At 59.3% G+C, this 23,998-nt stretch overlaps 1 protein-coding gene across 2 annotated transcripts in view; it reads left to right on the top strand.

Annotated features, from left to right (window-relative positions):
- Positions 1–23,998, top strand: part of ITPK1 (inositol-tetrakisphosphate 1-kinase) — a 120,409-nt gene that overhangs the window by 62,590 nt on the left and 33,821 nt on the right. For both annotated transcript variants that reach the window (XM_036411611.2, XM_036411612.2), the window contains exon 3: positions 7,216–7,341. In XM_036411611.2, coding sequence (XP_036267504.1) covers positions 7,216–7,341 — 126 coding nt within the window. The remainder of the gene's footprint in view (positions 1–7,215; positions 7,342–23,998) is intronic.

Below are 23,998 nucleotides of genomic sequence, written 5' to 3'. Positions count from 1 at the left end.
GTTTAGAGGCTAGTTATCTGGCGGTGGCTGGAGAGAGACCTGTCCCTGTGCAGCTGTGACTCCCTCGGACCGGGGCCAGTTCCTCGCCTCTGTGGCTCGGCGTCCTCGTCTGCATCCCGGTGCTTATTAGAATTCTGTGTGGTCCGGACTCAGTTTTAAAATGTTCAGCATCATTAACACCGATGATACGTTTTATTGTAGCAACAAGTACTTTTGAGGAGTCTAATGTTACCCTGTTTCCCCGAAAATAAGACAGTGTCTTATATTAATTTTTTCTCCCAAAGTTGTGCTAGGTCTTATTTTCAGGGGATGTCTTATCTTTCCAGGCGCTAGGCCTTATTTTCGGAGGATGTCTTATTTTCGGGGAAACACGGTAGTTAGTAACAAGTGTTCTAGCTTTGCAAAATTCACATTCTGGTCTGTACTCAAGCTCTTGACAGAAAGTCAGGAAAATGTCCCCTGGTCAGTAATAAGGCAGATGGTAAGAATAGGGAGCAGATGCCGGAACCGGTTTAGCTCAGTGGTAGAGCGTCGGTCTGCGGACTGAAAGGTCCCAGGTTCGATTCCGGTCAAGGGCATGTACGTTGGTTGCGGGCACATCCCCGGTAGGGGGTGTGCAAGAGGACGTTTCTTACTCTCTGTCCCTCTCTCCTCCTCTCTGTAAAAAATCAATAAAATATATTAAAAAAAAAGAAAAGAAAAAAAGAATAGGGAGCAGAATAGCTGGCGTTTATCGAGGGCGCCGTTCAGTAGGAAAGACACACGCCTGTGTTTCTCCCTCACCTTCCGTCCCGCCACACCAGGCGGGGGGAGTTCTCCTCAGATCAAGCAGCTCGGCCGCTCCAGCCGGGTGTCCTGCAGTGTGACTCGGTTCTAACACTGCCTACCTCGCCCAGTTAGCAGCAGACCCCGCCGGTTCAAAGGCCCACAAGGCTGCCTCCCCTCCCCTGCCCCCTTCGGATGTCAGCCTCAAGTGCAGGCGGTTACCTGTGCTCCGGACCAGTTGTCTAAAAGTTGGAGGTTCCCACCACCCCCGTCCTTGGGACGATAGATGTGCTGGAATGGCTCACAGAACCCAAGAACCCCAGCCCCGTACTGGTGACCGGCTCGCTGTAAAGGATATGAGAAAGGAGATAGTTGGACACACAGGTGGGAGAGGTGCGTCGGGCAGGGTCTGTGGGAGGGGACACGGCTCCCACGGTCTCCTGGAGGGAGCCGCCCGCCAGCCCCTCCGTGAGGTCAGCAGCCCAGGAGTCCCGGACCCACACCCTTGGGATTTTTATGGAAGCTCCATCCATGGGCAAGACCCAGCAATCAGCTTACTGCCCAGCCTCTCCCCCTTTCCTGGGGATTGGAGGATGGGACTGAAGCTACCAGGCATGGCTTGGTCTTTCTGGTGACCGGCCCTCACCCAGGAGCCCACCAGGCGTGGCTTCCCTAGAACAGAAGATCTGTCATCCAGGACATTCAAGGAGCTTGTGTCTCCGCCAGGCTCCTTGGCCAGGTCTGGCCGAGGGTGGCCGTGAGCATCGAGGCCTCGGCAGGCTGTTACCGCGGTGCCTCCCTCCTGGTCCCCGCCTCCGGCTGCTGTGAGCACTTAATGAGTTAATGCGTGTAAAGCGTTTAGAACAGACCCCGGCACAGGACACGGGTGCGAGAGCGGCGTGCGCACCCATGTCAGGATCAACGCCGAGGTTCCCAGAGCGGGGAGACCGCACAGGCCAGGCCGTCACCTGCCAGACCCCCACGCTGGCTTCCCCGGGGCCTTCTCAGCGGCAGGTCCCATGCATCCTGTTTGACTGTTTCCGGGTCATACAGCACATTGCGTTCTGCATCCACAGAGCAGCGGCCGGCGGTGGGGCTCGGAGCCAGGTTTCTGTTCCTTTCGTCTTTAGCTGGTTATTGAGCATGTCAGGGCAGCCCGTGGGGAGGTTTGGGGGAGGGAGAGCCGGGAATACAGCTGAGAACCCCCCCCGCCTTTGCTTTCTTCCTGCAGCCCCCCACGTTCTCCCTTTGGGGACTGTGTTAGGTGGGCTAGGCCCGTGGTCAGCAAACCACGGCTCGCGAGCCACCTACGGCTCTTCGGCCCCTTGAGTGTGGGGCTCTTCCACAAAATACCACGGCCCGGGCGAGTCTATGTTGAAGAAGTGGCGTTAGAAGAAGTTTAAGTTTTAAAAAATGTGGCTCTCCGAAGACATGTCAGTCGCTGTACTGTTGATATTTGGCTCTGTGGACTAAAGAGTTTGCCGACCACTGGGCTAGGCTCATGGCGAGTGCATATACCGCCCCACATTTTGGCTTAACATACCGAATCTTTGTTAGTTTGTACCACAGCGGAGTCCTGCTCATGAGAGGCGCCTGGCCCTCCTCTGGGCCTTGGCAGCTCCTATGGGACCCTCTGCTTCCTGCCTGCAGAGGAGGCATGAGAGGGGGTCGTGGGCGACCCTCCCGAGGTGCCTGCCAGAGGTCAGTGCCGTCGGACACGCCCTTTTCGGCAGAGGTGGGGCCTGGGGCGCTGAGGCGTTTGGAATGGACACTAAGGGTGTTCCGTGCAGGCGAGTTCTCTGTCCCGTCGCTGCCTTCTCCCCGGTCTCCCCCCTCTTCCCCGCCCTCTCCCTCCGGGGCTTGGCCTAGACACCTGCTCCTCTAGGAGACTGCTTCTGATCCCAGGGCAGGGAAGGGGCACCCTGCTTCCTGGACCGTCTGTTCTGGTTGGTCTCAATGTTCGGTTTTTCTTTAAAGCGCGGTCTGCATTCAGCACACATTGAGCCATCCTGCGTGGGGAGGGTGAGTTGTTAGAAGATGAACTTTTGAGCTGGGCTTTGGGACACAAGTCGGAGCTCACGGTGTGGACCGGGGCTCTGGGGCAGGCGGGCAGTCCCTGCGGAGGGGCGTGTCTCCCCGTGGCACACGGAGCTGCATGTGGCTGTCTTTCTCGCCTGAGTCTGCCTCCCCAGAGAACCAGGGCTCTCTGCCCGTCAGGAGAGGGCAGGGGCCTGGCCCACAGCAGGTGCCCAGGAAGTGCCTGTGGAAGAAGGGAGCGAGCGAGCAGAAGTGTTGTCCTGAGCACTCGGCACGGGGGTAACGGCCTGCATGGCTGAACACCGCCCTGTGCCGCAGCCATGAGCCAATGTGCTCACCCATCTCAGCAGCCCCGAGCGGTGTAGAGACACAGTCACATCCTTATTTTATGAACGGGGAAACCGAGGCACCGATCAGATACGCGGCCTGCTGCAGCCCGCTTGCGGTGGCGTCCTGACCAGGCGGCGGGAAGGTGGGGAGGCAGAGCCTCCTGCCTCGGCTGCCGCTGGCATGGCTGGGCTGCCTGTTTGGAGCTGGAGGTGACTTTCCACCACTGGGGTTTGCAGGCTTTGTTTCTCCTCCCGGCCCTCCCCCGCCGCCAGCCCGCCTCGCCGCGGGAACAGTGGGCCCTTGTTCCTCCGGGACCCAGCGTTGGCCTCCCGGGATGGCGTGACTCGGAAGCGCGGTGCCCGCAGACCTCCCCGGCCTCAGAGGCGGCCTTTCACTGAGAAGCCTTGTTGCTCACAGAGGGAGACCGATCGAGCCCCTTCCGTGGAAAAGAACAAGTCCCCTGGAACGTGTTTTCTGGGGACAGAGCGGGGCCAGGAAGACAAAAGTTCACGATGGAAATGAGTTCGCTTCTGCCTGAGCCCCTACCCCCGCCCCCTCTGGGAAACAGAGGCGCGTGCCCCTCTGAGGGTCCCTCCTCTGGCATCCCCCTCCCTCTGAGGGTCCCTCCTCTGGCATCCCCCTCCTCTGAGGGCCCCTCCTCTGGGGCATCCCCCTCCTCTGAGGGTCCCTCCTCTGGGGCATCCCCCTCCTCTGAGGGTCCCTCCTCTGGGGCATCCCCCTCCTCTGAGGGTCCCTCCTCTGGGGCATCCCCCTCCTCTGAGGGTCCCTCCTCTGGGGCATCCCCCTCCTCTGAGGGTCCCTCCTCTGGGGCATCCCCTTCCTCTGAGGGTCCCTCCACTGGGGCATCCCCCTCCTCTGAGGGTCCCTCCTCCGGGGCATCCCCTTCCTCTGAGGGTCCCTCCACTGGGGCATCCCCCTCCTCTGAGGGTCCCTCCTCTGGGGCATCCCCCTCCTCTGAGGGTCCCTCCTCTGGGGCATCCCCCTCCCCTGAGGGTCCCTCCTCTGGGGCATCCCCCTCCTCTGAGGGTCCCTCCTCCGGGGCATCCCCTCCTCTGAGGGTCCCTCCACTGGGACATCCCCCTCCTCTGAGGGTCCCTCCTCTGGGGCATCCCCCTCCTCTGAGGGTCCCTCCTCTGGGGCATCCCCCTCCTCTGAGGGTCCCTCCTCCGGGGCATCCCCCTCCTCTGAGGGTCCCTCCTCCGGGGCATCTCCCTCCTCTGAGGGTCCCTCCTCTGGGGCATCCCCCTCCTCTGAGGGTCCCTCCTCAGACATCCCCCTCCTCTGAGGGTCCCTCCTCAGACATCCCCCTCCTCTGAGGGTCCCTCCTCTGGGGCATCCCCCTCCTCTGAGGGTCCCTCCTCTGGGGCATCCCCCTCCTCTGAGGGTCCCTCCTCTGGGGCATCCCCCTCCTCTGAGGGTCCCTCCTCTGGGGCATCCCCCTCCTCTGAGGGTCGGGCATCCCCCTCCTCTGAGGGTCCCTCCTCTGGCACATCCTGTCCTCGGAGGCCCCTCCTGAGGGAGCTGTCGGTCTCCTCCTCCCCAGACGTGGGGGAGGTGGAAGCCCCGCTGAGCCTCTCTGGCCACCAGGAAAGCCCTGCCAGACGCCCATCCGAGGCGCCGGCTTCGGCCTCAGCAAAGACACTGCAGGGAGGGATGGCCGGGAGGGACCAGGCAGGCTGATGTGTTATACTGAAAGGGTCATACTGGCATAAAAATGCTTGGAAAATACACAAAGGAAGGTGGCCGGCGTCCAGAACTTGACTGTTTACCTTCCGCGGAGCAGCCGGGAACGCAGAGAGCTTATTTTCCAAACAGCCTGTGGTTGTCAGGTCTACAGGCCCTGGCCGATGCCGGGCAAGGAGGAGACAGGGTGTCCCTCTTTCGCCTGGGACCCCCGGCTCCCCGGGCTGATTTCCGTCCCTCGTGCTGCCCGGGACACCCGGGAAGTTCTCAGGGGGAGGGAGTTTCGGCCAGCATCCCTCGTGGGACCTGGTTCTCTTCCGGGTGTAGCTGTCTCGGTGTGAAAATACCAGCCTCTTCCTTGCGGTGCCTGTCTCGGCGGAGCCACCGGATACAGCGAACGTGGATCTGTGGCCGTGGCACCTTCTGAGAACCTGCTGTTCTTTTCCCACTTCCCACCGGCTTCTCTGTCTTCTGTCACTTTCTGCTTTCTTTCTGGGAAAGGCTGTCATACAGAACCTGCAGACAGAGCCAGGAAGGCCCCCTCAGAGCCCTGTTCCGGCTGAAGGAGAAACTGAGGCGCAGGGATTGCTGAGCGGGGCTTTTGCACAGGCCCAGGATGCCTGGCAGCTCGGCGGGGGCCTGGGCCCGCGGGTGTTGCCGTTTGGCTCCTGTCCAGGCCTCAGCGGGGCCACGTCCCAAGTGCGTGGCCTCCGTGGCCCTTTTTCCTCCCGCGCTCCTGGTGTCCGGTGTGTGAGGGCGGAGGCATCGTCCGCAGCCCCGGGCTTGCTGGGAGGGCCCGCAGCTCTCTCCCGCCCCGGAGCCCGGCAGCGGGGGTCGGCCTCACCACCGGTCCGCTTTCTGTTTTGTTTTGTACACAGGCTCGTCACCATGGGAAGGGGAATCTTCGTTATTTTCTTTTTTTTTAATAGGGGAAATCCCTTAATATCTTTCCTGGCAGGCAGTAAAAAAGAGGAGTCGAGGGTATCAGCCGGAATGAGCTGGCACCGTCTGAAGGTTGAACTGAAACCGGTTAAATCTGGGCAGGGTCCTAGGAGGCACCCTGGGAGGGGGAGCTGTCACCACCCCAGGCCTGAGGGGACGAAGGGAGGGCGGGTGGCACAGGAGCCCTAGGAATAGCAGGAGTCTCTGCGAGGGGCTGCCCTGCCCACGGGGACTGTGGCTGCTGCCAGGAATATGGTGGGGGCGTGAGGAGGGTTAACAAACACCCAGACACACACTTTCTCTCTCTCTCTTTCCCCATCCCCACCACCCATCCCCTTCCCCCCTTCCCATCTCCCATTGGGGCTTCCAATTGCCCGGACTCGGTGGACAAGGCAGCGAGGGGGTCGTGGCTCCGGAGTCAGCTTCCCAGGGCGTAGGGGTGGGGGCGCTGAATGACGAGCGAGGGCTCAGATCTGTTTTCGTCCCAGCTCCCCGCTTTCTCCAGACCTCTGTTCTCCACCCAGCTGTGAAATCGCTTCTCATCGTGTGGCTGGGAACAAAACGGATGCACGCTGAGTTGTTAGCACTGCGCCTCCGACAGCCATCATTGGGAGCTGTCGTTGTGCCTTCCTGACTAACGACTTTGAAACAGTCCTGGAGGGAGGCCCGCTGGGAGGGTGGGGCCGAGGGCAGGGGTGGGGATGGTGCCTCATCTGGCTGCTCCCGAGGCCACCCGGGGGGTCAGCCAGGTGCCGCGCTGGCGCCTGCTGCCTCCACAGGCCCGGCCCCGCGTGCAGGCGGCAGACATCTGGCGGGTCGGGCCGCCCTGGCTGCTGGCAGGTGCTCCTGCCGTGGGGTCAGGTGGTGCCGACTGTCTGTCAGCCAGCGGCTCCGATCCCCGGGGGCCCTTGTGCTCTTGAGACAATAAACACATGCCCGTGGCAGCGGGGTGTCGCCGGGGGAGCAGGGCGAGCCGCGCTCCCTCACTGTCAGGCTCCGTTGCGGCGTGCACGCAGCTGGCCTCGAGCAGCCGCGCTCAGATTTATGGAGACCGCGGCTCTGCTAAGAGTGCGTGTCGTGTTGCGGAGTGTCCTCTTGGACCGCAGCACACGTCTGGCTGGGACTTCCCCTCGCCGAGGCCTTCCTGAAAAAACCCAGGCTGTCGGGCCGAGGGGGCGCGTTCCGTAAATATTCTCTCTCTCAAGCGATTTCACAGCGATGGCTCACTTTAGGTGCTTGGGCACCTCGGTTCCTCGCGTGCCTCCCGCACCCCGGGCAGCGTGGGGCTCGGCGACGGAAGTACACCCGCGGGGCCCGCCTGTTTCCCAGGGGCGCCGGCCCTCCCGCCCTGCCCTGCGAGGGCGTGCGGAGGGTGGGGACCGGGCAGGGCCGTGGGCTCGGGGGCTGAAGTTCTTCTCTGTGTCTCTCCCCTCATAGCTGAACCTCAGCCGGCCGATCGAGGAGCAGGGCCCCCTGGACGTCATCATCCACAAGCTGACCGATGTCATCCTGGAGGCCGACCAGAACGACAGCCAGTCCCTGGAGCTGGTGCACAGGTTCCAGGTGGGCGGGGACGGGAGGAGGGGGGCCTGCGAGCTGCTCGTGCGCTTCCGAGGCGGCCCGGCTGCGTGTGTGTGTGTGTGTGTGTGTGTGTGTGTGTGTGTGTGTGTTCCCGGGGCGGCTCTGCCCCTGCCAAGACGTGGCTTGTGGTCAGGCACTTCCTTGCCAGGGCCTTCGTGTGGTTGGGTGTGAAATGGGATTGAACCAGGGTATGGTTGGCACCGCCTGGGCCCTCTGCCTGTGTAGGCATGATTTGCTGATCAGAGTCCTGCTGAGCCCAGTGCGGCTGCACACACACACACACACACACACACACACACAGAGCCACAGCCAGCGGTTCTGAGTGAGCACAGGAGGTGGAACCAGCTTGAAGAAAGGGGTCCTCGAGGTCTTAGCATTGGAACTGCCTTGGTGGAGACCCCCTCTGTGCTCATTACCCAGACACTGTGCTTGTCTCGGCGCAGACCACGCCCTCTGGCCCATTTCTCCAGCAGCCCGGGGCCTGACCCCGCGGTGACCCGCCCACCACCCGGGAGGTGCTGCCTGGGCCCCCGTGGACTTGTCCTATAGCTTCTCTGTTGTGGACAAGAACGTGATTCACTCCTCCGGAAAGCGACTCGGGGGCCATGAGAGACAAGGTCGTGTTATCAGTGAGGAGGCGGCCGAAGCAGGCCTCCCGGTGGGAGGGGACGCTGGGGCTCGGCTTTGCAGTGTGATAATTGGAGACCGGCCTCCTGTCTGCCCTTATCAGGACAAAGGGGACTCTCACTGCCACACAGTAGCCCTCTGCTGACAGCGTCTTCTTCCTCCCCTGCGTTCGGGGTCTGTGACCTCCGCCACCCTCTCCTTCCCTCCTTCCCTCCTTCCCATGGCTCTCAGCCCTCCCAGCTGACTCTGCCACAGATTCCTGCTTCCTGTGTGCAAGCCAGATGCAGCCGTGGCCTGTGTGTGGCCCAGCTCGTGGCCCGTTCCCTGGGGCAGCCTGGGGGAGGGGTGCGGATCCCACGTGGTGCCCTCCGGGGCCTTTGCCTTGCCAGTGGCCTGAAATGTTTCCCCGAGGGCTGGAGGTCACAGGGAAGGGCATGTTCAGGCTCCCCTGTGGTCTGGCTGAGCCTGGTTTCTTATTGTAAAACTGGAGTCCCAGTGCACGAAATTTTTACACAGGTAGGGTTCCTCGGCCGGGCCAACTGTCAGGGACCTTCCAGCTGCCTGCCGGGACCTCCCTTCCCCGGCTGCTGGCTGCTGGCTGCTGGCTGGGGCCTTCCTTTGTCCGCACTGCCCCCTGGTGGTCAGTACACATCACAACAAGTGATCAGTCTTCTGGTCAAACTCCCACGGGGACAATTTGCATATTATATTTATATTTATATCTATAGACGGTGTTAGTACTAGGAAACCTCCCACAGCGTGGGAGGAGTAGGTGACACGGTGCCCATAAAGCGCTTCACACAGTGCTCGGGCCCAGCGAGTGCAGGTGGTGCTTTGATCACATGACCTCCCTGAGCCTTACTTTCCTCTTCTGTAAAATGGGAATGCTGATCGGTCCTACTTCTCAAGGTGGGCGGGCTGCTGTGGTGAGTAATGTTCATTACCGTAGGGAGCCTGTTGCTTGCTGAGCGCTTCTATTGTAGCCGTGTTCCTGTTCCTCTAAGACAATGGGCCTTACAACCCCCAGCCCGCCCGTGCCCTGGCAGCTGGAGAACAGCCACACCTGGGGCCTCCCATCCCCTTTCCCCCAAACACACAGCCCGGGGAGGTGACGCTGGGAGTAAAGGAGAGCAGGGACCCTGTGTCTGGTCTAAAAAGAGAAGGTTATAGAGAGAGCATGTCGGGGGAACATGGGGACGTGCAGTGTAAGGGCTTCAGCCACTGGGTTCAGCGTTTCTCAGGGAGGTCTTGCTGGTCCCTGGAGGCTGTCCCACCCGGGCTCACACACTCAGCAGCCTCAGATGACTGAGGTGACCGCCGGGTAACCTCCCAGCCTCGGGATTTCTGGGATACGTTTTCACTGCAGTCTGTTCTGCGTGAGCCGGATATCTGATAAGGACAGGACGTTTCCTCCTTTGTGAGGAGAACAATCCTTTGGGGAAAAGGGTGACAGGCTGCGCTTTCCAGAGGCCCCAGGAAGAGGGGGACCAGGCGGGGGCTGGCATGGAGAAGGACCCCGAGGCACCGGGAGAGGGCCCGGGAGAGGCGGGCTCAGGGGCACACAGGCCTTCTGCCACCGGGCCCAGTGCAGACAGTGGTGACCCGCCGCCCGCTCTGCAGGCCACACGGGAGTCAAGCCCAGGGCCGGACCACGTAGACTGACACTTGACCTCGGTCACATGTTTTCAGATTTCTGTTTTAATACTTTTGAGACATTAGCAAAGAGGCCTGGGTTTAGGTGGGTCCACGGAGGCAGAGGGAAGTTCGTTTCAGAGGCGGGAAGCAGAGCCCAGGGCTTGAGTTTGCAGAGCTGGCCTTCCCATGTTCTGCTGGAAGGAAAACCATGCTGTAAGATGGTTTGCTTCCGGCGGGCTCATCTCAAAGGGCCCTTTTCATAGGTGCCGCTCAGGTCCCTGGGGAGGTGCTCGGGGTGTGGGGAGACGGACGAGTTTCTGAGATGTCCTGGCAGCCCCAATGCGTTCTGCCTGTGAGACGCCCCATCCAGCCTGCAGGGTCCGGGGTGGAGAGGATCTCTCCGAGCGAGAGACTGTGCTCTTTTCCTGGCTGCCCTCGTGGACAGGTCAGAGTGTGGGCCTGGGGCTGACTGCCATTTGCTAAAGCCAGTTGCCATAGAAACCACCCGTAAGCTTTAAAAAAAAAAAAAAAAAAAAGCTGGCCTGAAAGGCTTGGCCTGGAGAACCATGGGGATGATTCGGTGGTTTTCCGGTGCCAAGTGGTGCCAAGTGCGTGTGGAGCCAGCAGCCCGGGGCCACCAGCGCCCTGCCTGGGAGCAGTGCTCAGTGAGCAGACCGGCCAGAGGCCTCTTGGGGGATTCACCCTGTGGCCAGTGGGGCTGGCACAGTGGAGGGTCCTTGCCCCAGGCCGTAGGGGAGCAGAGAGAGCTTTGTTCTCACCGGCCTGCAGGGCTGTGAGGTGTGGCTGCGTCTCCTGCTCCAGCTCACAATTGTCCAGAGGGTGTTGGTGATTGTCTTCCAAGAGGCATGTGCAGTGGTCTCTGGACCGCTGTGACAGTTTCCCTGTCTGAGCTCAGAAGGGAAGGTTTGAGCCTACGACGTCACCTCTTCTTCCCATCTTGACTGGCTGGAAGGACATGAGGTGTCCCCCGAATGGCCCCTGGATCCATGTCTGCACGCCAGGACGGCTTCCTCTGCAGGGGCACCCTGTTGGCTGAGCTCCCAGCCCGGAGGGAGCCCGCGGGGTGGAGGGGTGGACCCCGGAGCGAGGAGTTGGGAGAAGGCAGACCTGGCACTGCTCCTCCTGGCTTAAGCCTGTCCCACCCTCTCACTGAGGCCCTGGTAAAGCCTGAAACCTCTCATGTGGCCTGTGGGGCTGCCTAGTCTGGCCCCCTCCTCCCTCCCGGCCTCGTCTTGTCCCACCTGCCCCTTCCATGCCGTGCTGGCCCTGCCCCCGCAGCCACTCCAGCTCGGCGCTCTCGCCACCTCCGTGCCTCTGCTCAGCCGGTCCCTCGCTTGGGGTTTGTTCCCACCCCGGCTCTGAGCTCAGGTGCCCCTTCCTCAGGGATGGCCCTGGTTGTCCGACGAAGGACCTGCCCCTCTCCTAGACCTGCCCTTACAACCCCACGCTTTCCTCCCCCTTTGGGAAGATTATAATTCTTTTCTTTAAAAAACCAAACCAAACACATTTTTATGGATTTCAGAGAGGAAGGGAGAGGGAGAGAGCGAGATAAAAACATCAATGACGAGAGAGAATCATTGGCCAGCTGCCTCCTGAACACCCTATATGGGGGATGGAGCCAGCAACCTGGGCATGTGCCCTGAGTAGTAATCGAACCTCCGGTGACCTGGCTCATAGTTCGGTGCTCAACCACTGAGCCACATCGGCCGGGCAGAAGGTTGTCATTCTTTATCAGTTGCTACTGCCGGTCTCTCCATTTGGGGTTAGCTCCATGGGGCGGGGATTGTGTCTACTTCACGCGCATCTGGCATCCCTGTTGCCGCACACGGGCTTCCATGCGTGTGGAGTGAAGGAACATCGTGGTGCTGGCCTTGTGCAGGGTGCCCTGGCGGGCAGTAGAGGGAGCAGGCGGTTCCAGGGGGCAGCTGGGGGCAGGCACCAGCTCAGGCAGCAGAGGGAGGAGGCCAGGAGGGTTCCTGAGGCCATAGGTCTGCCCTTTGGGTGCGCATGGCGTGCTTCCGGGGGGGGGGGCGATGTGGGGGGGCGATAAGGTGGGGCCCAGGGCTTTGCCCCTCCAGGCGGTGGAGCCTGCAGGCTCAGGGTGGGGGTGATAAGTTCAGATGAAATCGGAGTGGGGGGGGGGAGTGGTTGCCAATGCATAAAGGACTGAGCAGTGGGGACACTGTAGTCATTGGAGCCTGGCAGACTCTGAGATGAAAGAGGGAACTGCTGTCACTGGAGGCTCTGCATGCCCGCTCCCCACCCCAGGAATCCCCCTCACCTCAGGCCCCGTGGTCCCAGGCGCACCCCCCACCCCCCAACCCCTGAGCTGTGACAGGTTGAGCAGGGACCCAGGAGGTGAGTGGGCGTCAGACGTAACGTCAGCTGTTAGGCTGCGTAAAATGGATCTGAGTGGGAGCCCTTTCCTGGCTGTGGTGGGTGCAGCCGGTCCTTTATCACTGTCTGACCCAGTGGTGGGCAAACTCACCAGTCCACAGAGCCAGATATGGACAGGACAACGATTGACATGTCTTTGGAGAGCCACATTTTTTAAACGTAAACTTTTTCTATCGCTACTTCTTTAAAATAGACTTGCCCAGGCCGTGGTGTTTTGTGGAAGAGCCACACTCAAGGGGCCACAGAGCCGCACGTGGCTCATGAGCCGCAGTTTCCCGACCACGGGTCTGACCTAAAAGGTCACAGCACCGAGTGCTCTTTCCTTGCCCAGTTCCCCACCCCCACCCCTCATTTAAAAACGGGTTTATTGGGGTGTACCTGACGCACCACACAGTTCTCTGAGGAAGTGTGCAATCAGAGGTTGTCAGTGTGTTTACAGTCACTCGCAGCCGCCACCACAGTCAGTTTTAGAACATGGTCATCACCTCAGAAACGGACCTGTCCTCTTTCACTGTCACACACCCCCCCCTTCCCCCCCAGTCCCAGCAACCACCCCTTTCTGGCCTCAGATGGCCCTGTGACCGACTTCCATATGATGGAACCACACACTACGTGGTCTTCTGGGTCTGGCTTTTGGCGCTGGCCTGCTTGCATGTGCACCAATCAGTGCTCCGTTGATCTTTCTGACTGAGGACCACCCCCTGTGCGCAGGCATCCATGTTGGTCCCGTCACCGCCTGATGGACATTGGGTGGCTGCCCTCGTTTGGCTGTTACTGATAACACTGCGGTATACATTCATGTACGCATTTAGCATTTATGGGTGTGTTTATTTCTCTTCAGTATATGCCCAGGAGTGGAAACGCTGGGTCATGTGGTCGGTTGGGAGCCACCAGACTTGTCCCCGCGGCTGCATCGTTTTACATCCCCACCAGCGGTGTAGATCTAGTTCCGCGGCTGGAGATGTCAGCACTTTCCGTGTGCTGATTAGCCGCCTGTTTGTCCTAGACTTTCTGTGTGCGTGTCTAGAGCCCGCCTTTTCCCTCCTAGGGTCGGTTGCTCCCCCTCCTCCCCTTCACATAGCAGCATCCTTAGGAACCCAGACGGGAGCCCACTGCCCTGTTCGAAGCTCTCCCACCACGTCCTGCTGGCAGGCCTAGATTTCAGTTTCCTCGTATGTGAAATGTGGACACCTGCACTCCCTACCTGTGAGGGCTGCGGAGGACTGAGCGGGTCTGCCCGTCAGGCACCCAGGGCATCGGGGCTGATGGTCCTGGAGGAGATGCCGACGTCTGCCAGACCTGGCCACGCCGGACCTGGCCACGTGTGGCCCGTCTCTCCCTGGAAGTGAGCTGCGGGCTCCGCTTCCTCTTGGGGATGGCTGAGGGGAGACTTTCCAGGCCCTTCCTGCCCTGACTGTCAAGCGGCCCCTGGAGCCCAGCCCAGGCTTATTTCTGCCTGGGACACGCCCCGTGAGAAGGTGGCTTGGGCTCTGCGGACGTGGGATGATGGGGCGGCAGTGACAGGTCATCGAGTCAAAGGGAAGAGAACCCAGCGAAGCTCGTTCAGGCTCTTGTTTCTGCCCCAGAGTGGCATGTGGCCTGGACGGTCACATTTCAGTGGCCGCACCACTCCTCAAGGCCATGACTGACTGCAGGGAGCCAGGGACGTGGGATCCCCTGCAGGCCAGGGAGCCAGACGTGAACACTAACACAGCAGCCCCTCAGCACGCTTTTCTTCTAGGAACCAGGGAAGAGAGTGAGGCTGCCATAGGGTTGCTGTGAGGATTAATGCATGACCGTGCACGGAGCCCTCAGAACACGCCTGCGTGGGCGCGCGCTCACCACTCTGCTGGTGCCCGGGCCCGATGACACACGGAGAGCACTCAGCCAGGTGGCACGCGTAGTGGCACTCAGTATGACGGCCCGTTATCATTATTATGATGAGGCCAATGCAGTAAGTACTGCTCTCGTCGCCTTATCTGTGGCTGGCGGCCCCAGCCAGCTTGAGAGTTCTTAGTCGTCACTGGAGTCAATGAGCCAGTGATTATGAAAGTGTCCCCACATGGTGGCTGTGCTCTGCGAAGGGGAGCAGACATGCGGCCTGAGTTTAGCTTAAGAGGCAGGGCAGGTGACCGGGGTCCCAGGAACCCCTCCCCTGGGCCTTGCTTGCCCACCTGCCACACCAGGATGTGCCGGGATGTGATATCCAAATCAGAAGGCCGTTGGGGGCTGTGATATCCAAATCAGAAGGCCGTTGCTGGGAGCAGTGGGGATCACCGTCAAGGTCACAGCTCACTTCGCTCCTGACCCCCTGGGCTCAGCTGCGCTGAGTGAAGCCCTGTCAGCCTCAGGTGTCCGTTGAGCAGCCAGCAGCACAGGTAGGATGTTGTAGAGGTGGGGTGGGAGACGAAGAGACAAGTTGTCTAGTTCTAGGTCTCCTAATCTGATTAGGAAGATAACATCTAAACCCATCAAAATCGTGAGTCTCTTGGGGGCGGAGCCTGGCGGCCTGTGGGCCTTGGGTGGGTGGAGTCAGAGGAAGCACTCCAGGTGCCAGGTGGTTGCCATGGAGCCAGGGAGAAGCCACTGTTGTCCAAGCACATCTGGGAAGGTGGGTTACTTCCCCATTTTTCCTGTGAGGAAACTGAGGCCCTGGATGGTAACTCAGTTGCCCGGGCTCACTCAGTTAGAACCCCACCTGTGCTTTTTCCAACTACGCCTCAGAGGACCCCTGGGCGGTGAGGGCCAGGGACGCAGGGTCAGCTGAGGAGGAGCTCCCCGTCCAGGACCGCCTCCGAGAGCTGGTGCCACGTGATGAAACACTGGCTGGCAGAGGCCAGGGGAAGCAGAGCTGGGCAGACCCTGTCCTGGGGCGGCCATGAGGTCAGCCTCCCCGTGATGCTGCCCTGGGTCCCAGGGCCCTCCTCCCGTGGAGGGTCAGTGCACGGACGTCCATTGTGTTCGCGGGCGGCAGGCAGTGGCTGTGAGCCTTCTCTCCGCCCGGGAGGCTGGTGCCACTTAGTGCCATTAGCCAGCTGCAGGGCCTTTCCTGTGTGGAGAGAAGACCACGGCTTTATGACCCTGTCACCAGCCTGGGGCAGAGCTGGACTTTGTACGGCACTGGGTGGTGTGTGGGGTGGAGGTGGGGTGGCCTCCATGGAAGCTGAGCCCTGGCCCAGCATGCCGGCTGTAGTCCCTCGTGTGTGTGTGTGTGTGTGTGTGTGTGTGTGTGTAGATAGTCAGTGTTCTGTGGCACAGGCTTTCAGAAATACTGATTTCCACAAAGTTGTAAAAAGAACTGTATACGCATTATTTTAGGGATCTTTTATCCTTGGCACTGTTGACGTGTTGGGCCGGATCAGTCTAGATTGTGGGGAACTGTCCTGTGCGTAGTAGTATGTTTAGCAGCATCCCTGGTCTCCACCCACTAGGTGCCAGTAACACCACCCCCAATTGTAACAGCCCCAAGCCTCTCTGGACATGGCTGACTGTCCCTGGGGGAGAGGGGAACGGTTCTCCTGGTTGGACCCCTGCATCTCCCAGCGCACCCAGCTCTGAGGGCCTCACCCTCACTGGGCACACCCTGGGTTTTGGAGAACAGGGCCTCTGACGGAGAGGTCCTGTTCTCGTGGGTTCTTCACTTCAGTGACGCCTGCAGCGGAGAGGTCGCCCTCTACCTTTCTCTTCCTGCTCTGGTTTGGATCCATGACTTCCTGCTTGCTTCCTCACTGCCTGTGTGGGCTGCGTGCCCACGGTCTAGCCCAGCGTGATCCTTTGACCTCAGGTAATAACTCAGGAAGCCCGCACCGGCCCAGAGTGAAGCTATGCTCGGCCTCTGCTGACCCCGGTCCTCCTGTGTCAGTCAGAGCCAGGCCTGAGGACCTTCTCTGAGCCCCTCCCTGCAGCGTTCACACCAGCGGGGCCTGTGCCCCTGCCTGCCTCAGCCCCCACATCCCTGGCTTCCAGCCCCTGACCTGTCCATGTCTTTCCATTGATCTGAGAGATCGTTCATCAGATAACTGTTATGTCATCCATTCAACAAGTCTTAACTTACTGGAGTACTAACTACATTCCAGAAATCATAAAACAACATTGCAGATGCAGTGAATTAGAGACCAGTGGACCCCGCCCCTGCCCCACGAGGTGTGTGTGTGTGTGTGTGTGTTGGATTGGGGGAGAGGTGTGGGGTGGGGCAGGGGTGATGCTAACAGAACACAAGCAAATGGAGGAAAAAGTAACACATTCTCTGATTATGTTGTTAAGTTATAGAAAGAAGAAAAATCTGGGAAAATGGAATCATTTCCCACTTTTTGGGTGAGGAAATGGAGGCCCTGGATGTTAAGGCACTTGCCTGGGTTTGTTCAGTTAGAACTCTTTTTTTAAATATATTTTTTATTGATTTTTCACAGAGAGGAAGGGAGAGAGAGAGCTAGAAACATCAATGAGAGAGAGTCATCAATCAACTGTCTCTTGCATGCCCCCTACTGGGGATGTGCCCGCAACCAATGTACATGCCCTTGATCGGAATCGAACCCAGGACCCTTCAGTCCATGGGCTGACGCTCTATCCATTGAGCCAAACCGGTCTCGACAGTTAGAACTCTTTTGGAGCTTTTATCAAATATGCCTCCCAGGGGCTTTGGCCAGCAGCTAACAGCCCCTGGGGGGGTGGGGACTCCTGTGATTCAGGGTCACCTGAGGAAGAGAAAGGTCACCATTTGGGATTATGAATCAATAGGGAGTTCTTACTACCTTCCTAGAGGCCTGGTGCATGAAAAGCCATGCATTGGACGGGGGTCCCTTAGCCCGGCCTGCCCCCTCTCACAGATCAGGAGCCCTTGGGGTGGGAGGCAACCCTGTGATCAGGGAAAGGCAACGCCCCATCACACCTCTGCTGCTGCCACTGCCAGCAGCACAAGCCTCGGCTGGCCCTGGTTACCTGAGCCTTGGGCGGCCCTGGGCGGCTGGGCAGCTGCCATTTGAGGCTTGTCTGTGCCTCAGGCTGGTCCTAGGTAGCTGAGGGGAATGGGGGACTCCGGAGGCAGGCAACTCCACAGGGCTGAGGAGACTGGGTGCTGCCATCTTGTAGCTGTGGGCACTGCCATCTTTGAGGGTGTGGCAGTTAATTAGCATATTCCCTCTTTATTGGCTTTGGGTGCCACCTTTTGTGAGAGTGTGACAATCAATTAGCATATTCCCTCTTTATTAGATAGGATTCTACAGCCTTCTGAGGAGTAGATACCAGCTCAGAGGATGAAAGTTCTTGGAAGGCCAGGGGAGATTGGGGAGCAGGACAAGGGGGCAGCATCTGTCCAGGCCACTGGGCAGGACAGGCACAGAGGGCCAAGGATGTGGCTGAATAAGCTGGTGCAGCCGGAGCACAGTGGCCGGGAGAGTGTGTGCAAACTGAGCATGCTCGGTGGCCTCCGTGAGAGGAGGCTGAGGTGTGCTGCAGGAAGTCAGGCAGAGGTCTGTGGCACCAGGGTCATGGCCAGGGTTGCCCTGAGAGAAGGGGCCCTCTCTGTTCTCACGCAGCCAGAAGCGGTGGCTGAGTACGGAGGGGAGGCCCCGGTGGCCTCTGGCCAGAGCGACCCTTGGTTGTTGTGAGCTCAGCAGCTCACTGCAAGCACGGCTGTGGTTCCAGACAGCTCCTCGAACTGCTGACAGCGTGGGTGCCCCCAGTTCTGGCTGTCATGCTTGCACACCCCCTGAAGCAGGCGGGGAGCCTGCTGGCCCTGGGGAGGCCTCGGCTGGCTCTGGGAACTGAGAGGGGGGCTGTGGCTGCAGGCGGGACGGGCCCAGTTGACCTTTGGCTGGATACTGGGAAGCGACGGAGGGCGGGGCCGCTCCCAGGCCCCCCTGAGCAGGTGTGCGGAGGAGGTGCGTAGCGGCTGAGGCAGGCGCTTTAGGAGTCAGAGGCTGTGCTGAGCAGAGCTGGAACCAGGTAGCCCCTTTCTGGTCCCCACTTTGCCCAGCTGTCTGAGCCAGATGACCATGGAGACCCCTTCAGCCCCCACATGGCCCCTGAGTGGACATGCCGGCCGGCCTGGCTTTGCATCAGCCTGTGAGGAGATCCATCTCGCTCAGCTCCCAGCCCGCAGGCCCCTCTCCCGGCTCCGGAGGCCGTGTGTGGCCTCGCGTCTCAGTTTGCCCGAGGACCTGAAGAGTGGGTGGCACTGCAACAGGGCAGATGACGTTTGTCAGATGAACAACCTAGCTGGGCACCTTGCCAGCCTCCGGGGAGGGGAGATGGCGACGCCTCTGAGTTTGGTGCTGGAACCTGGGGATAGAAAGGGAGGCATTGTTTCCGGGGGGCCTGGCCGAGAGGAGGAAGAGGCATTTGCTGTCTCAGATAATAAAGTGTGCAGTTTCCTTCCTGCCTCTCTTCCGCATTCTGGGCTATATTTTGGCAAGAGCTATTTTTTTTTTTCCTGGACTCTCCTGTCACCTCTGTGGGACCATGGTTTCTCCCAGTCCCCCTTGCTGGCTGGCAGAGCCAGGCGTGTGACACCTCAGGTGGCCTGGGCGTGTGGAACCCAGGTGGATGCATAGTTGTGGGGTGGTGTCTGCCTTCACCTGGAGGTACCTCTGACCCAGAGGCCACCGAAGGCACGCTGGGGCGAGTGTGCAAAGTAGCACCCTGGAGAACCCATTGTCCACCTGGGTGCTCAGGCCCAGCCACACAGGCACCCTCTCTCTACATTCCTGCATCTGGAAATGGGTTTCCTCCCCACGTTGGCGGTGTGTGCCCCCTACAGGTCACTCTGGGCGCTCCAACCTCGCCTTGTCCTGAACCCATCTGTGAGCCTCCCGCTCACCAGCAGGGTTCTGCCTGGAGGAATCTTCCTCTAACGCCCACCTGCTGGGCAGGAGTGTTCCGTCTGCCCAGGGACTGGCTGTGGGAGATTCTTTAGGTGGCTCTCCCAGCTGACTGACTTTGGTAACACGTGCACGTAGGACAAGGTCAGAACGGTCTCCTCCCGGCCTTGCCTTGGGCAGCCATTGGCTCCGGTGGCCTTGAACCTTTTCAGGGGGCTCTGTGTGTAAACAAAGATGGTCTTCCCTCCCCACATGGAGCCATGGATGCTGTGTTTTGGAAATCGTTTCATATCGGTTAGGCTGCTCCATTCTTCTGAATGGCTGTATGATATTCCATTAAATGACCCTAACCTCCTTTTCTTAACCAGCTCTCTACTAATAGACACTTGGGACATTTCTGATCATGTTTTACAAACTTGCTACAGTGATCAAATCCCCTTGTCTGGCTATGTTGTGTGTACATGTGGGGACTTCTGAGGCATAAGTACCTGGAAAGGCACATGTTGAGTTTATGCATTTCTTAACTCAGGCTGCTGCCCAATTGCTCTCCATAGAAGCAGGGCCAGTTGAACTGCCACCCCCCGCCTGCTGGTCCACGCTCCTGACCGGCTGCATCCGGCACGGAGGCGCGGAGTGCAGGAGAGCGCCAGGGCCCTGGGAGGGGCGGCATCTGTGCCAGGTGCACCCAGGCTCTTTGGACCTTGAACCTGGCTGCCTGCATCTGTCTGGTGCTCGGGTGCTCACACTTCCTGTTTGTCTGCTCTAGTCCCTGTGCTTTGAGGCCCTGACCACCCACCCCCGCCTGAACTTGTGGGTTCGATAGTGGTTCCGAACAGCAAACAGGGCGAAGGGAAGATTGCACCGTAATTTCCTCACTCCGGCCCTGAGCGTCACAGCGGTGGTATCATGCCAAAGGCCTGGCAGCCTCGGTCCCCCGAAGGGGAAGCCCCGTGCACGCGCCCCCAGGCCAGCTTTGTGGGATGCACTGCATGGCCTGGCCCTTCCAAGGTCCGCCCTGGGCTCGCGCACGGTTGATGGCTCACTCAGCGCCGGCCCATCAGTCCCTGCTCGGGTCCCTGTTGCTTTAGGGTCAAATCCAATCTCCCTGGTGGTCTGCCTCCAGCTATCTCTGCTGCCCTCTGCCATGTGTAACTTTCCCGTGAGACCTCCGTCCACCTAGCCATGCTGGGCCCCGTCCCCCCGACTTTAAAAAACACATACACATTTTTATTGCTTTCAGAGAGGAAGAGTGAGGGAGAGATAGAAGCATCAATCATAAGAGAGAATCACCGATTGGCTGCCTCCTGCATGCCCCACACTGGGGATCAAACCTTCAACATGGTCATATGCCTTGATCAGGAATCAAACTGTGACCTCCTGGTTCACAGGTTGACGCTCAACCACTGAGCCACGCCAGGCAGGCTTCCCCCTGCTGTCCCCTCTGCTTGCAATGCCTTTCCTCCTCCGCCTCTCAGGAACCCTGTCTCCCCACCCTCGCACCGATGTGCATTCCCATGTGACAACATACCCAAGAGGTAACTCTGTTACCACCAGGCACCACGTCTCCTCACCCAGGAGCCCCCAGTGAGGGTGGGCAGACTGGGGCTGCTCTGCAGCTGAGGAGGAGATGCCCACACACACACCTCTTAGGACTCTCGCTCTTCCTGGTCTCCTGCTCCGGGAGGCCTCAGACAGAGCGCCCAGCGCCGGGCACCGCTCTGGAATGCCAAGGAAGGTGGGTGAAGACTAAGTGTCCCCTGTTGGGGAAGCCTACCCTCCCAAGGAGCGGCTTCAGGAAAGCTAGAGAAGTAGCATGTGAGGACATGCCCTCTGCATGCCGGGCTGAGCCTGCAAGACACGTAGGGCCACCGTAGGCCTACACAGGAGGACAGCGTGGTCCCCGACATGGAGCCATTGTCTGTCACGTGTGTGCCCGTCCTGTGGGCACGTGTCTCCCTGCCCTGCCGAGGTTGGGTCCTGGGTAGTCATTGCACCGTGTAGCTGCAGTGTCTTTTGCACACACGTGGAGTAAATGGTGGAGGCAGGATTTGAACTCGCGACTTCTGCCTGCATTTCCTATTGGATGAGAGCAAACCCTTGCATCTCAGTCCCTGCTCATGTCCTGCCCGTAAGTGGAACTGCAGAGGGAACGGTATCTCTGATGCCCACCCCAGCCCTCTCGTTGGGCTTCAGTCAGCGGGGTCCGCTGTGACCCTCCCACGGATCCAGCACGTGCCAGCCCTGGGGATCCTGCGCGTCCTTCCCTTGGTGCCGGCAGATCCTCATCCCCGAGGTCACTGTGGACTTGGACGACCGGTCGTGTCATTTGTTCACTCTGCAGAGAGGAGTCTGTCTCCAGGCCCAGGACTGGGAACAGGTGCAGGGACTCCGGCCCTGGGGGTGCTCCTTGGGGTGGAGGAGGAGGAGCAGATGGGGCGCAGACTCAGCGCTGCCCCTGGAAGGGGTGACCTTGGGCTGGTTTCCATTTCCTTCTCCTTTCTGAGAAGGAACCCTCAGGTCGTGCAAGGTCTGACCATCTGAGACGGCCTCTGGGAGAGGAAATTGCAAACTCTGTCCCACTTTCTCTTGCTGCACCGCGTGCTGACATCTCGCTCAGGGGGTTGGGGCCCCTGGAACGGCGGGACAGGCTCGCTCTCATGGTTGTGCTTGGACGAGCGTGGCTCCGTCCGTGTCTGCTGAGATACGGCCACCCAGGAGGCCATCACAGACCCAGTGCAGGCTGCTGGTTCCTCGGGGGTCCGGGCAGTTCCCAGCCTCACCACGCGCCTCCCACCGGGGGCTCCCTGCTCAGTCCTCTCTTCCCACTCAGACCTGCCTGACGGAGTGAGTACAGATGAGGACGGAGGCTTACGGAGGCCCATCACTTCAAGGACGCTCCCCGATTTCCCCCCAGGTCTGGCGGCCTCCAGCTCCTACGCACCTAACCTTTCCCCAGCATTGGCCTCGCCTGACAGAGGAGGAAGCCACGGCCCAGACAGAAGGGGGCTGTTAGCCCAGTTGGCATAGCTCAGTGGTTGAGTGTTGACCTGGACACTGTGACCTCCCGGAGGTCATGGTTCCGTTCCCAGTCAGGGCACGTGCCCAGGTTGCTGGCTGGATCCCCAGTGTAGGGGTGTGTGGAGGTGGCTGGTCAATGATTCTCTCTCTTCATTGTTCATTGATGTTTCTCTCTCTCTCCCCCTTTCCCTTCCTCTCTGAAATCAATAAAAAATATATATTTTTTAAAAGGGAGCTTCTGTGCTCTGAGGTGCCCCTCCCCCATCCCACAGGGGAGATTTCATTTCCGAGGCAGTTTGTCAAGTTGAATGTCCCAGTCCTGCCTGGGGTTAGAGGTTGGGCACATAGCCCAGCAGGCAGCCTTTTGCCTTCTCGGTCCTGAGTGAGGTGAGGTGAGGTGAGGACCCCTCAAGGGATGTCTGACTGCCCTTTCGCAATCCAGAACTGCTGGCTTCTAACTGCTCGCCTGCCTGCCTTCCTAATTGCCCCTAACCGCTTCTGCCTGCCAGCCTGATTACTCCCTAAGCACTCCCCTGCCAGCCTGATTGATGCCTTACTGCTCCCCTGCCAGCTTGCTTGCCCCTAATTGCCCTCCCCTGTAGGTTTGGTCACCCCTAACTGCTCTCCCCTGCAGGTCAGGTCCCCCCAACTGCCCTCCCAATTGCCCTTCCCTGCTGGCCTGATTGCCCACAACTGCCCTCCCTTGCAGACCTAGACCCTCCCATCTGCCCTTCCCTCCTGACCATCTTGTGGCGGCCATCTTGTGTCCACATGGGGGCAGCCATCTTATGTTTGGAGTGACAGTCAATTTGCATATTATTCTTTTATATTAGATAGGATTAGATAGGCTAGAGGCCTGGTGCATGGGTGGAGGCTGGCTGGTTTGCCCTGGAAGTGTCCCGGATCAAGGTGGGGGTTCCCTTGGGGTGTGGGGCGGCCTGGGCGAGGGGCCTGTGGTGGTTTGCAGGCTGCCATGCCCTCCCAGCAACCCAAGTGGAGGCCCTGGTATCTGGGGTTTATTTATTTTCTATAATTGAAACTTTATAGCCTTGAACGGAGCCAAGCCTCCTGCTTGCTCGTGGCCACAGCCATTTTTGTTGTGATTTATTTATCTTTTATAATTGAAACTTTGTAGCATTGAGTGGAGGCCTGGGCCTGTCAGGGTGTGCGGAAAGCTTGGCTTCCTCCGTTGTCAGGGAAACCCAAGCCTCCTGCTCACTCGGTGGCTGCAGCCATCTTGGTTGGGTTAATTTGCATACTCACTCCTGATTGGCTGGTGGGTATGGCTTGTGGGTGTAGCAGAGTGATGGCTAATTTGAATATTCTTCTTATTAGAGAGGATATTATCAATTATGCTTATTTTTATTATTTTCTGTGATAAGGATTCCCATCTGGATAGGATGAGTCTTGCTCCTTCCTGAAAGATAGTGTTGGTGTCTGACCCTGCTTCTGGCACAACCAGGGTGTTGAAGAAAGGGAGGATCTGATTATCGAGCCCCCTTCCCCAATTTCCCCCGAAACTTGTCGTTATAGGACATTTAAAACTAACTGAGAGGAGAATGCTGCAGTGCCCTCCTGAGTACCATCACCCGGGGTCACACATTAGCAAATTCTGGGCCGCGCGCTCCGTCTGTGCTGCACCCGTTTCTTTTGAAACGAGTGTCAGACATCGTGTTATCTGTAAGTAGTTTCTGGGAATCACTCCTTTCTAGAAAGGGAGCACAGTGTTTTGTGGGAGTGGGCCAGAGCCCCCTTACCTCCAGAAATCCAAGGGCAGGAACTGTGGGTGGGCGTCCTGCCTTCGCTGTGTAGGGAGCAGGTTGGTCGGCTGCAGTGGCATTGGGGACTGTCAGGACCTGGGCTGTTCGCAGAGGGGTGCTCCCTGGAACCCCTGCTGCTGTGGGGTGGGGGTTGTGTCCTGCACCAGGCACCAGCAGGTGGGTCGGCACATCCGAGGTGCCGAGCTGGTGGCATGCCCCTCTCTGTCTGCTGGGTGGGCCTGGGCAGGATGAGCTCAGAGAGTCCGTGGGTTACAGAATCATGAGCATCCTTTCATATACATGATCTCTGTATGTGAGATCGCCCTGGGATAGTTTTTATTATTTTATATACAAGGAAACAAC

The sequence above is a fragment of the Pipistrellus kuhlii genome, unplaced genomic scaffold (genome assembly GCF_014108245.1).
Source record: "Pipistrellus kuhlii isolate mPipKuh1 unplaced genomic scaffold, mPipKuh1.p scaffold_m20_p_41, whole genome shotgun sequence".
NCBI classification, from domain to species: domain Eukaryota; kingdom Metazoa; phylum Chordata; class Mammalia; order Chiroptera; family Vespertilionidae; genus Pipistrellus; species Pipistrellus kuhlii.
This window is presented reverse-complemented; position numbering and strand designations above follow the sequence as displayed.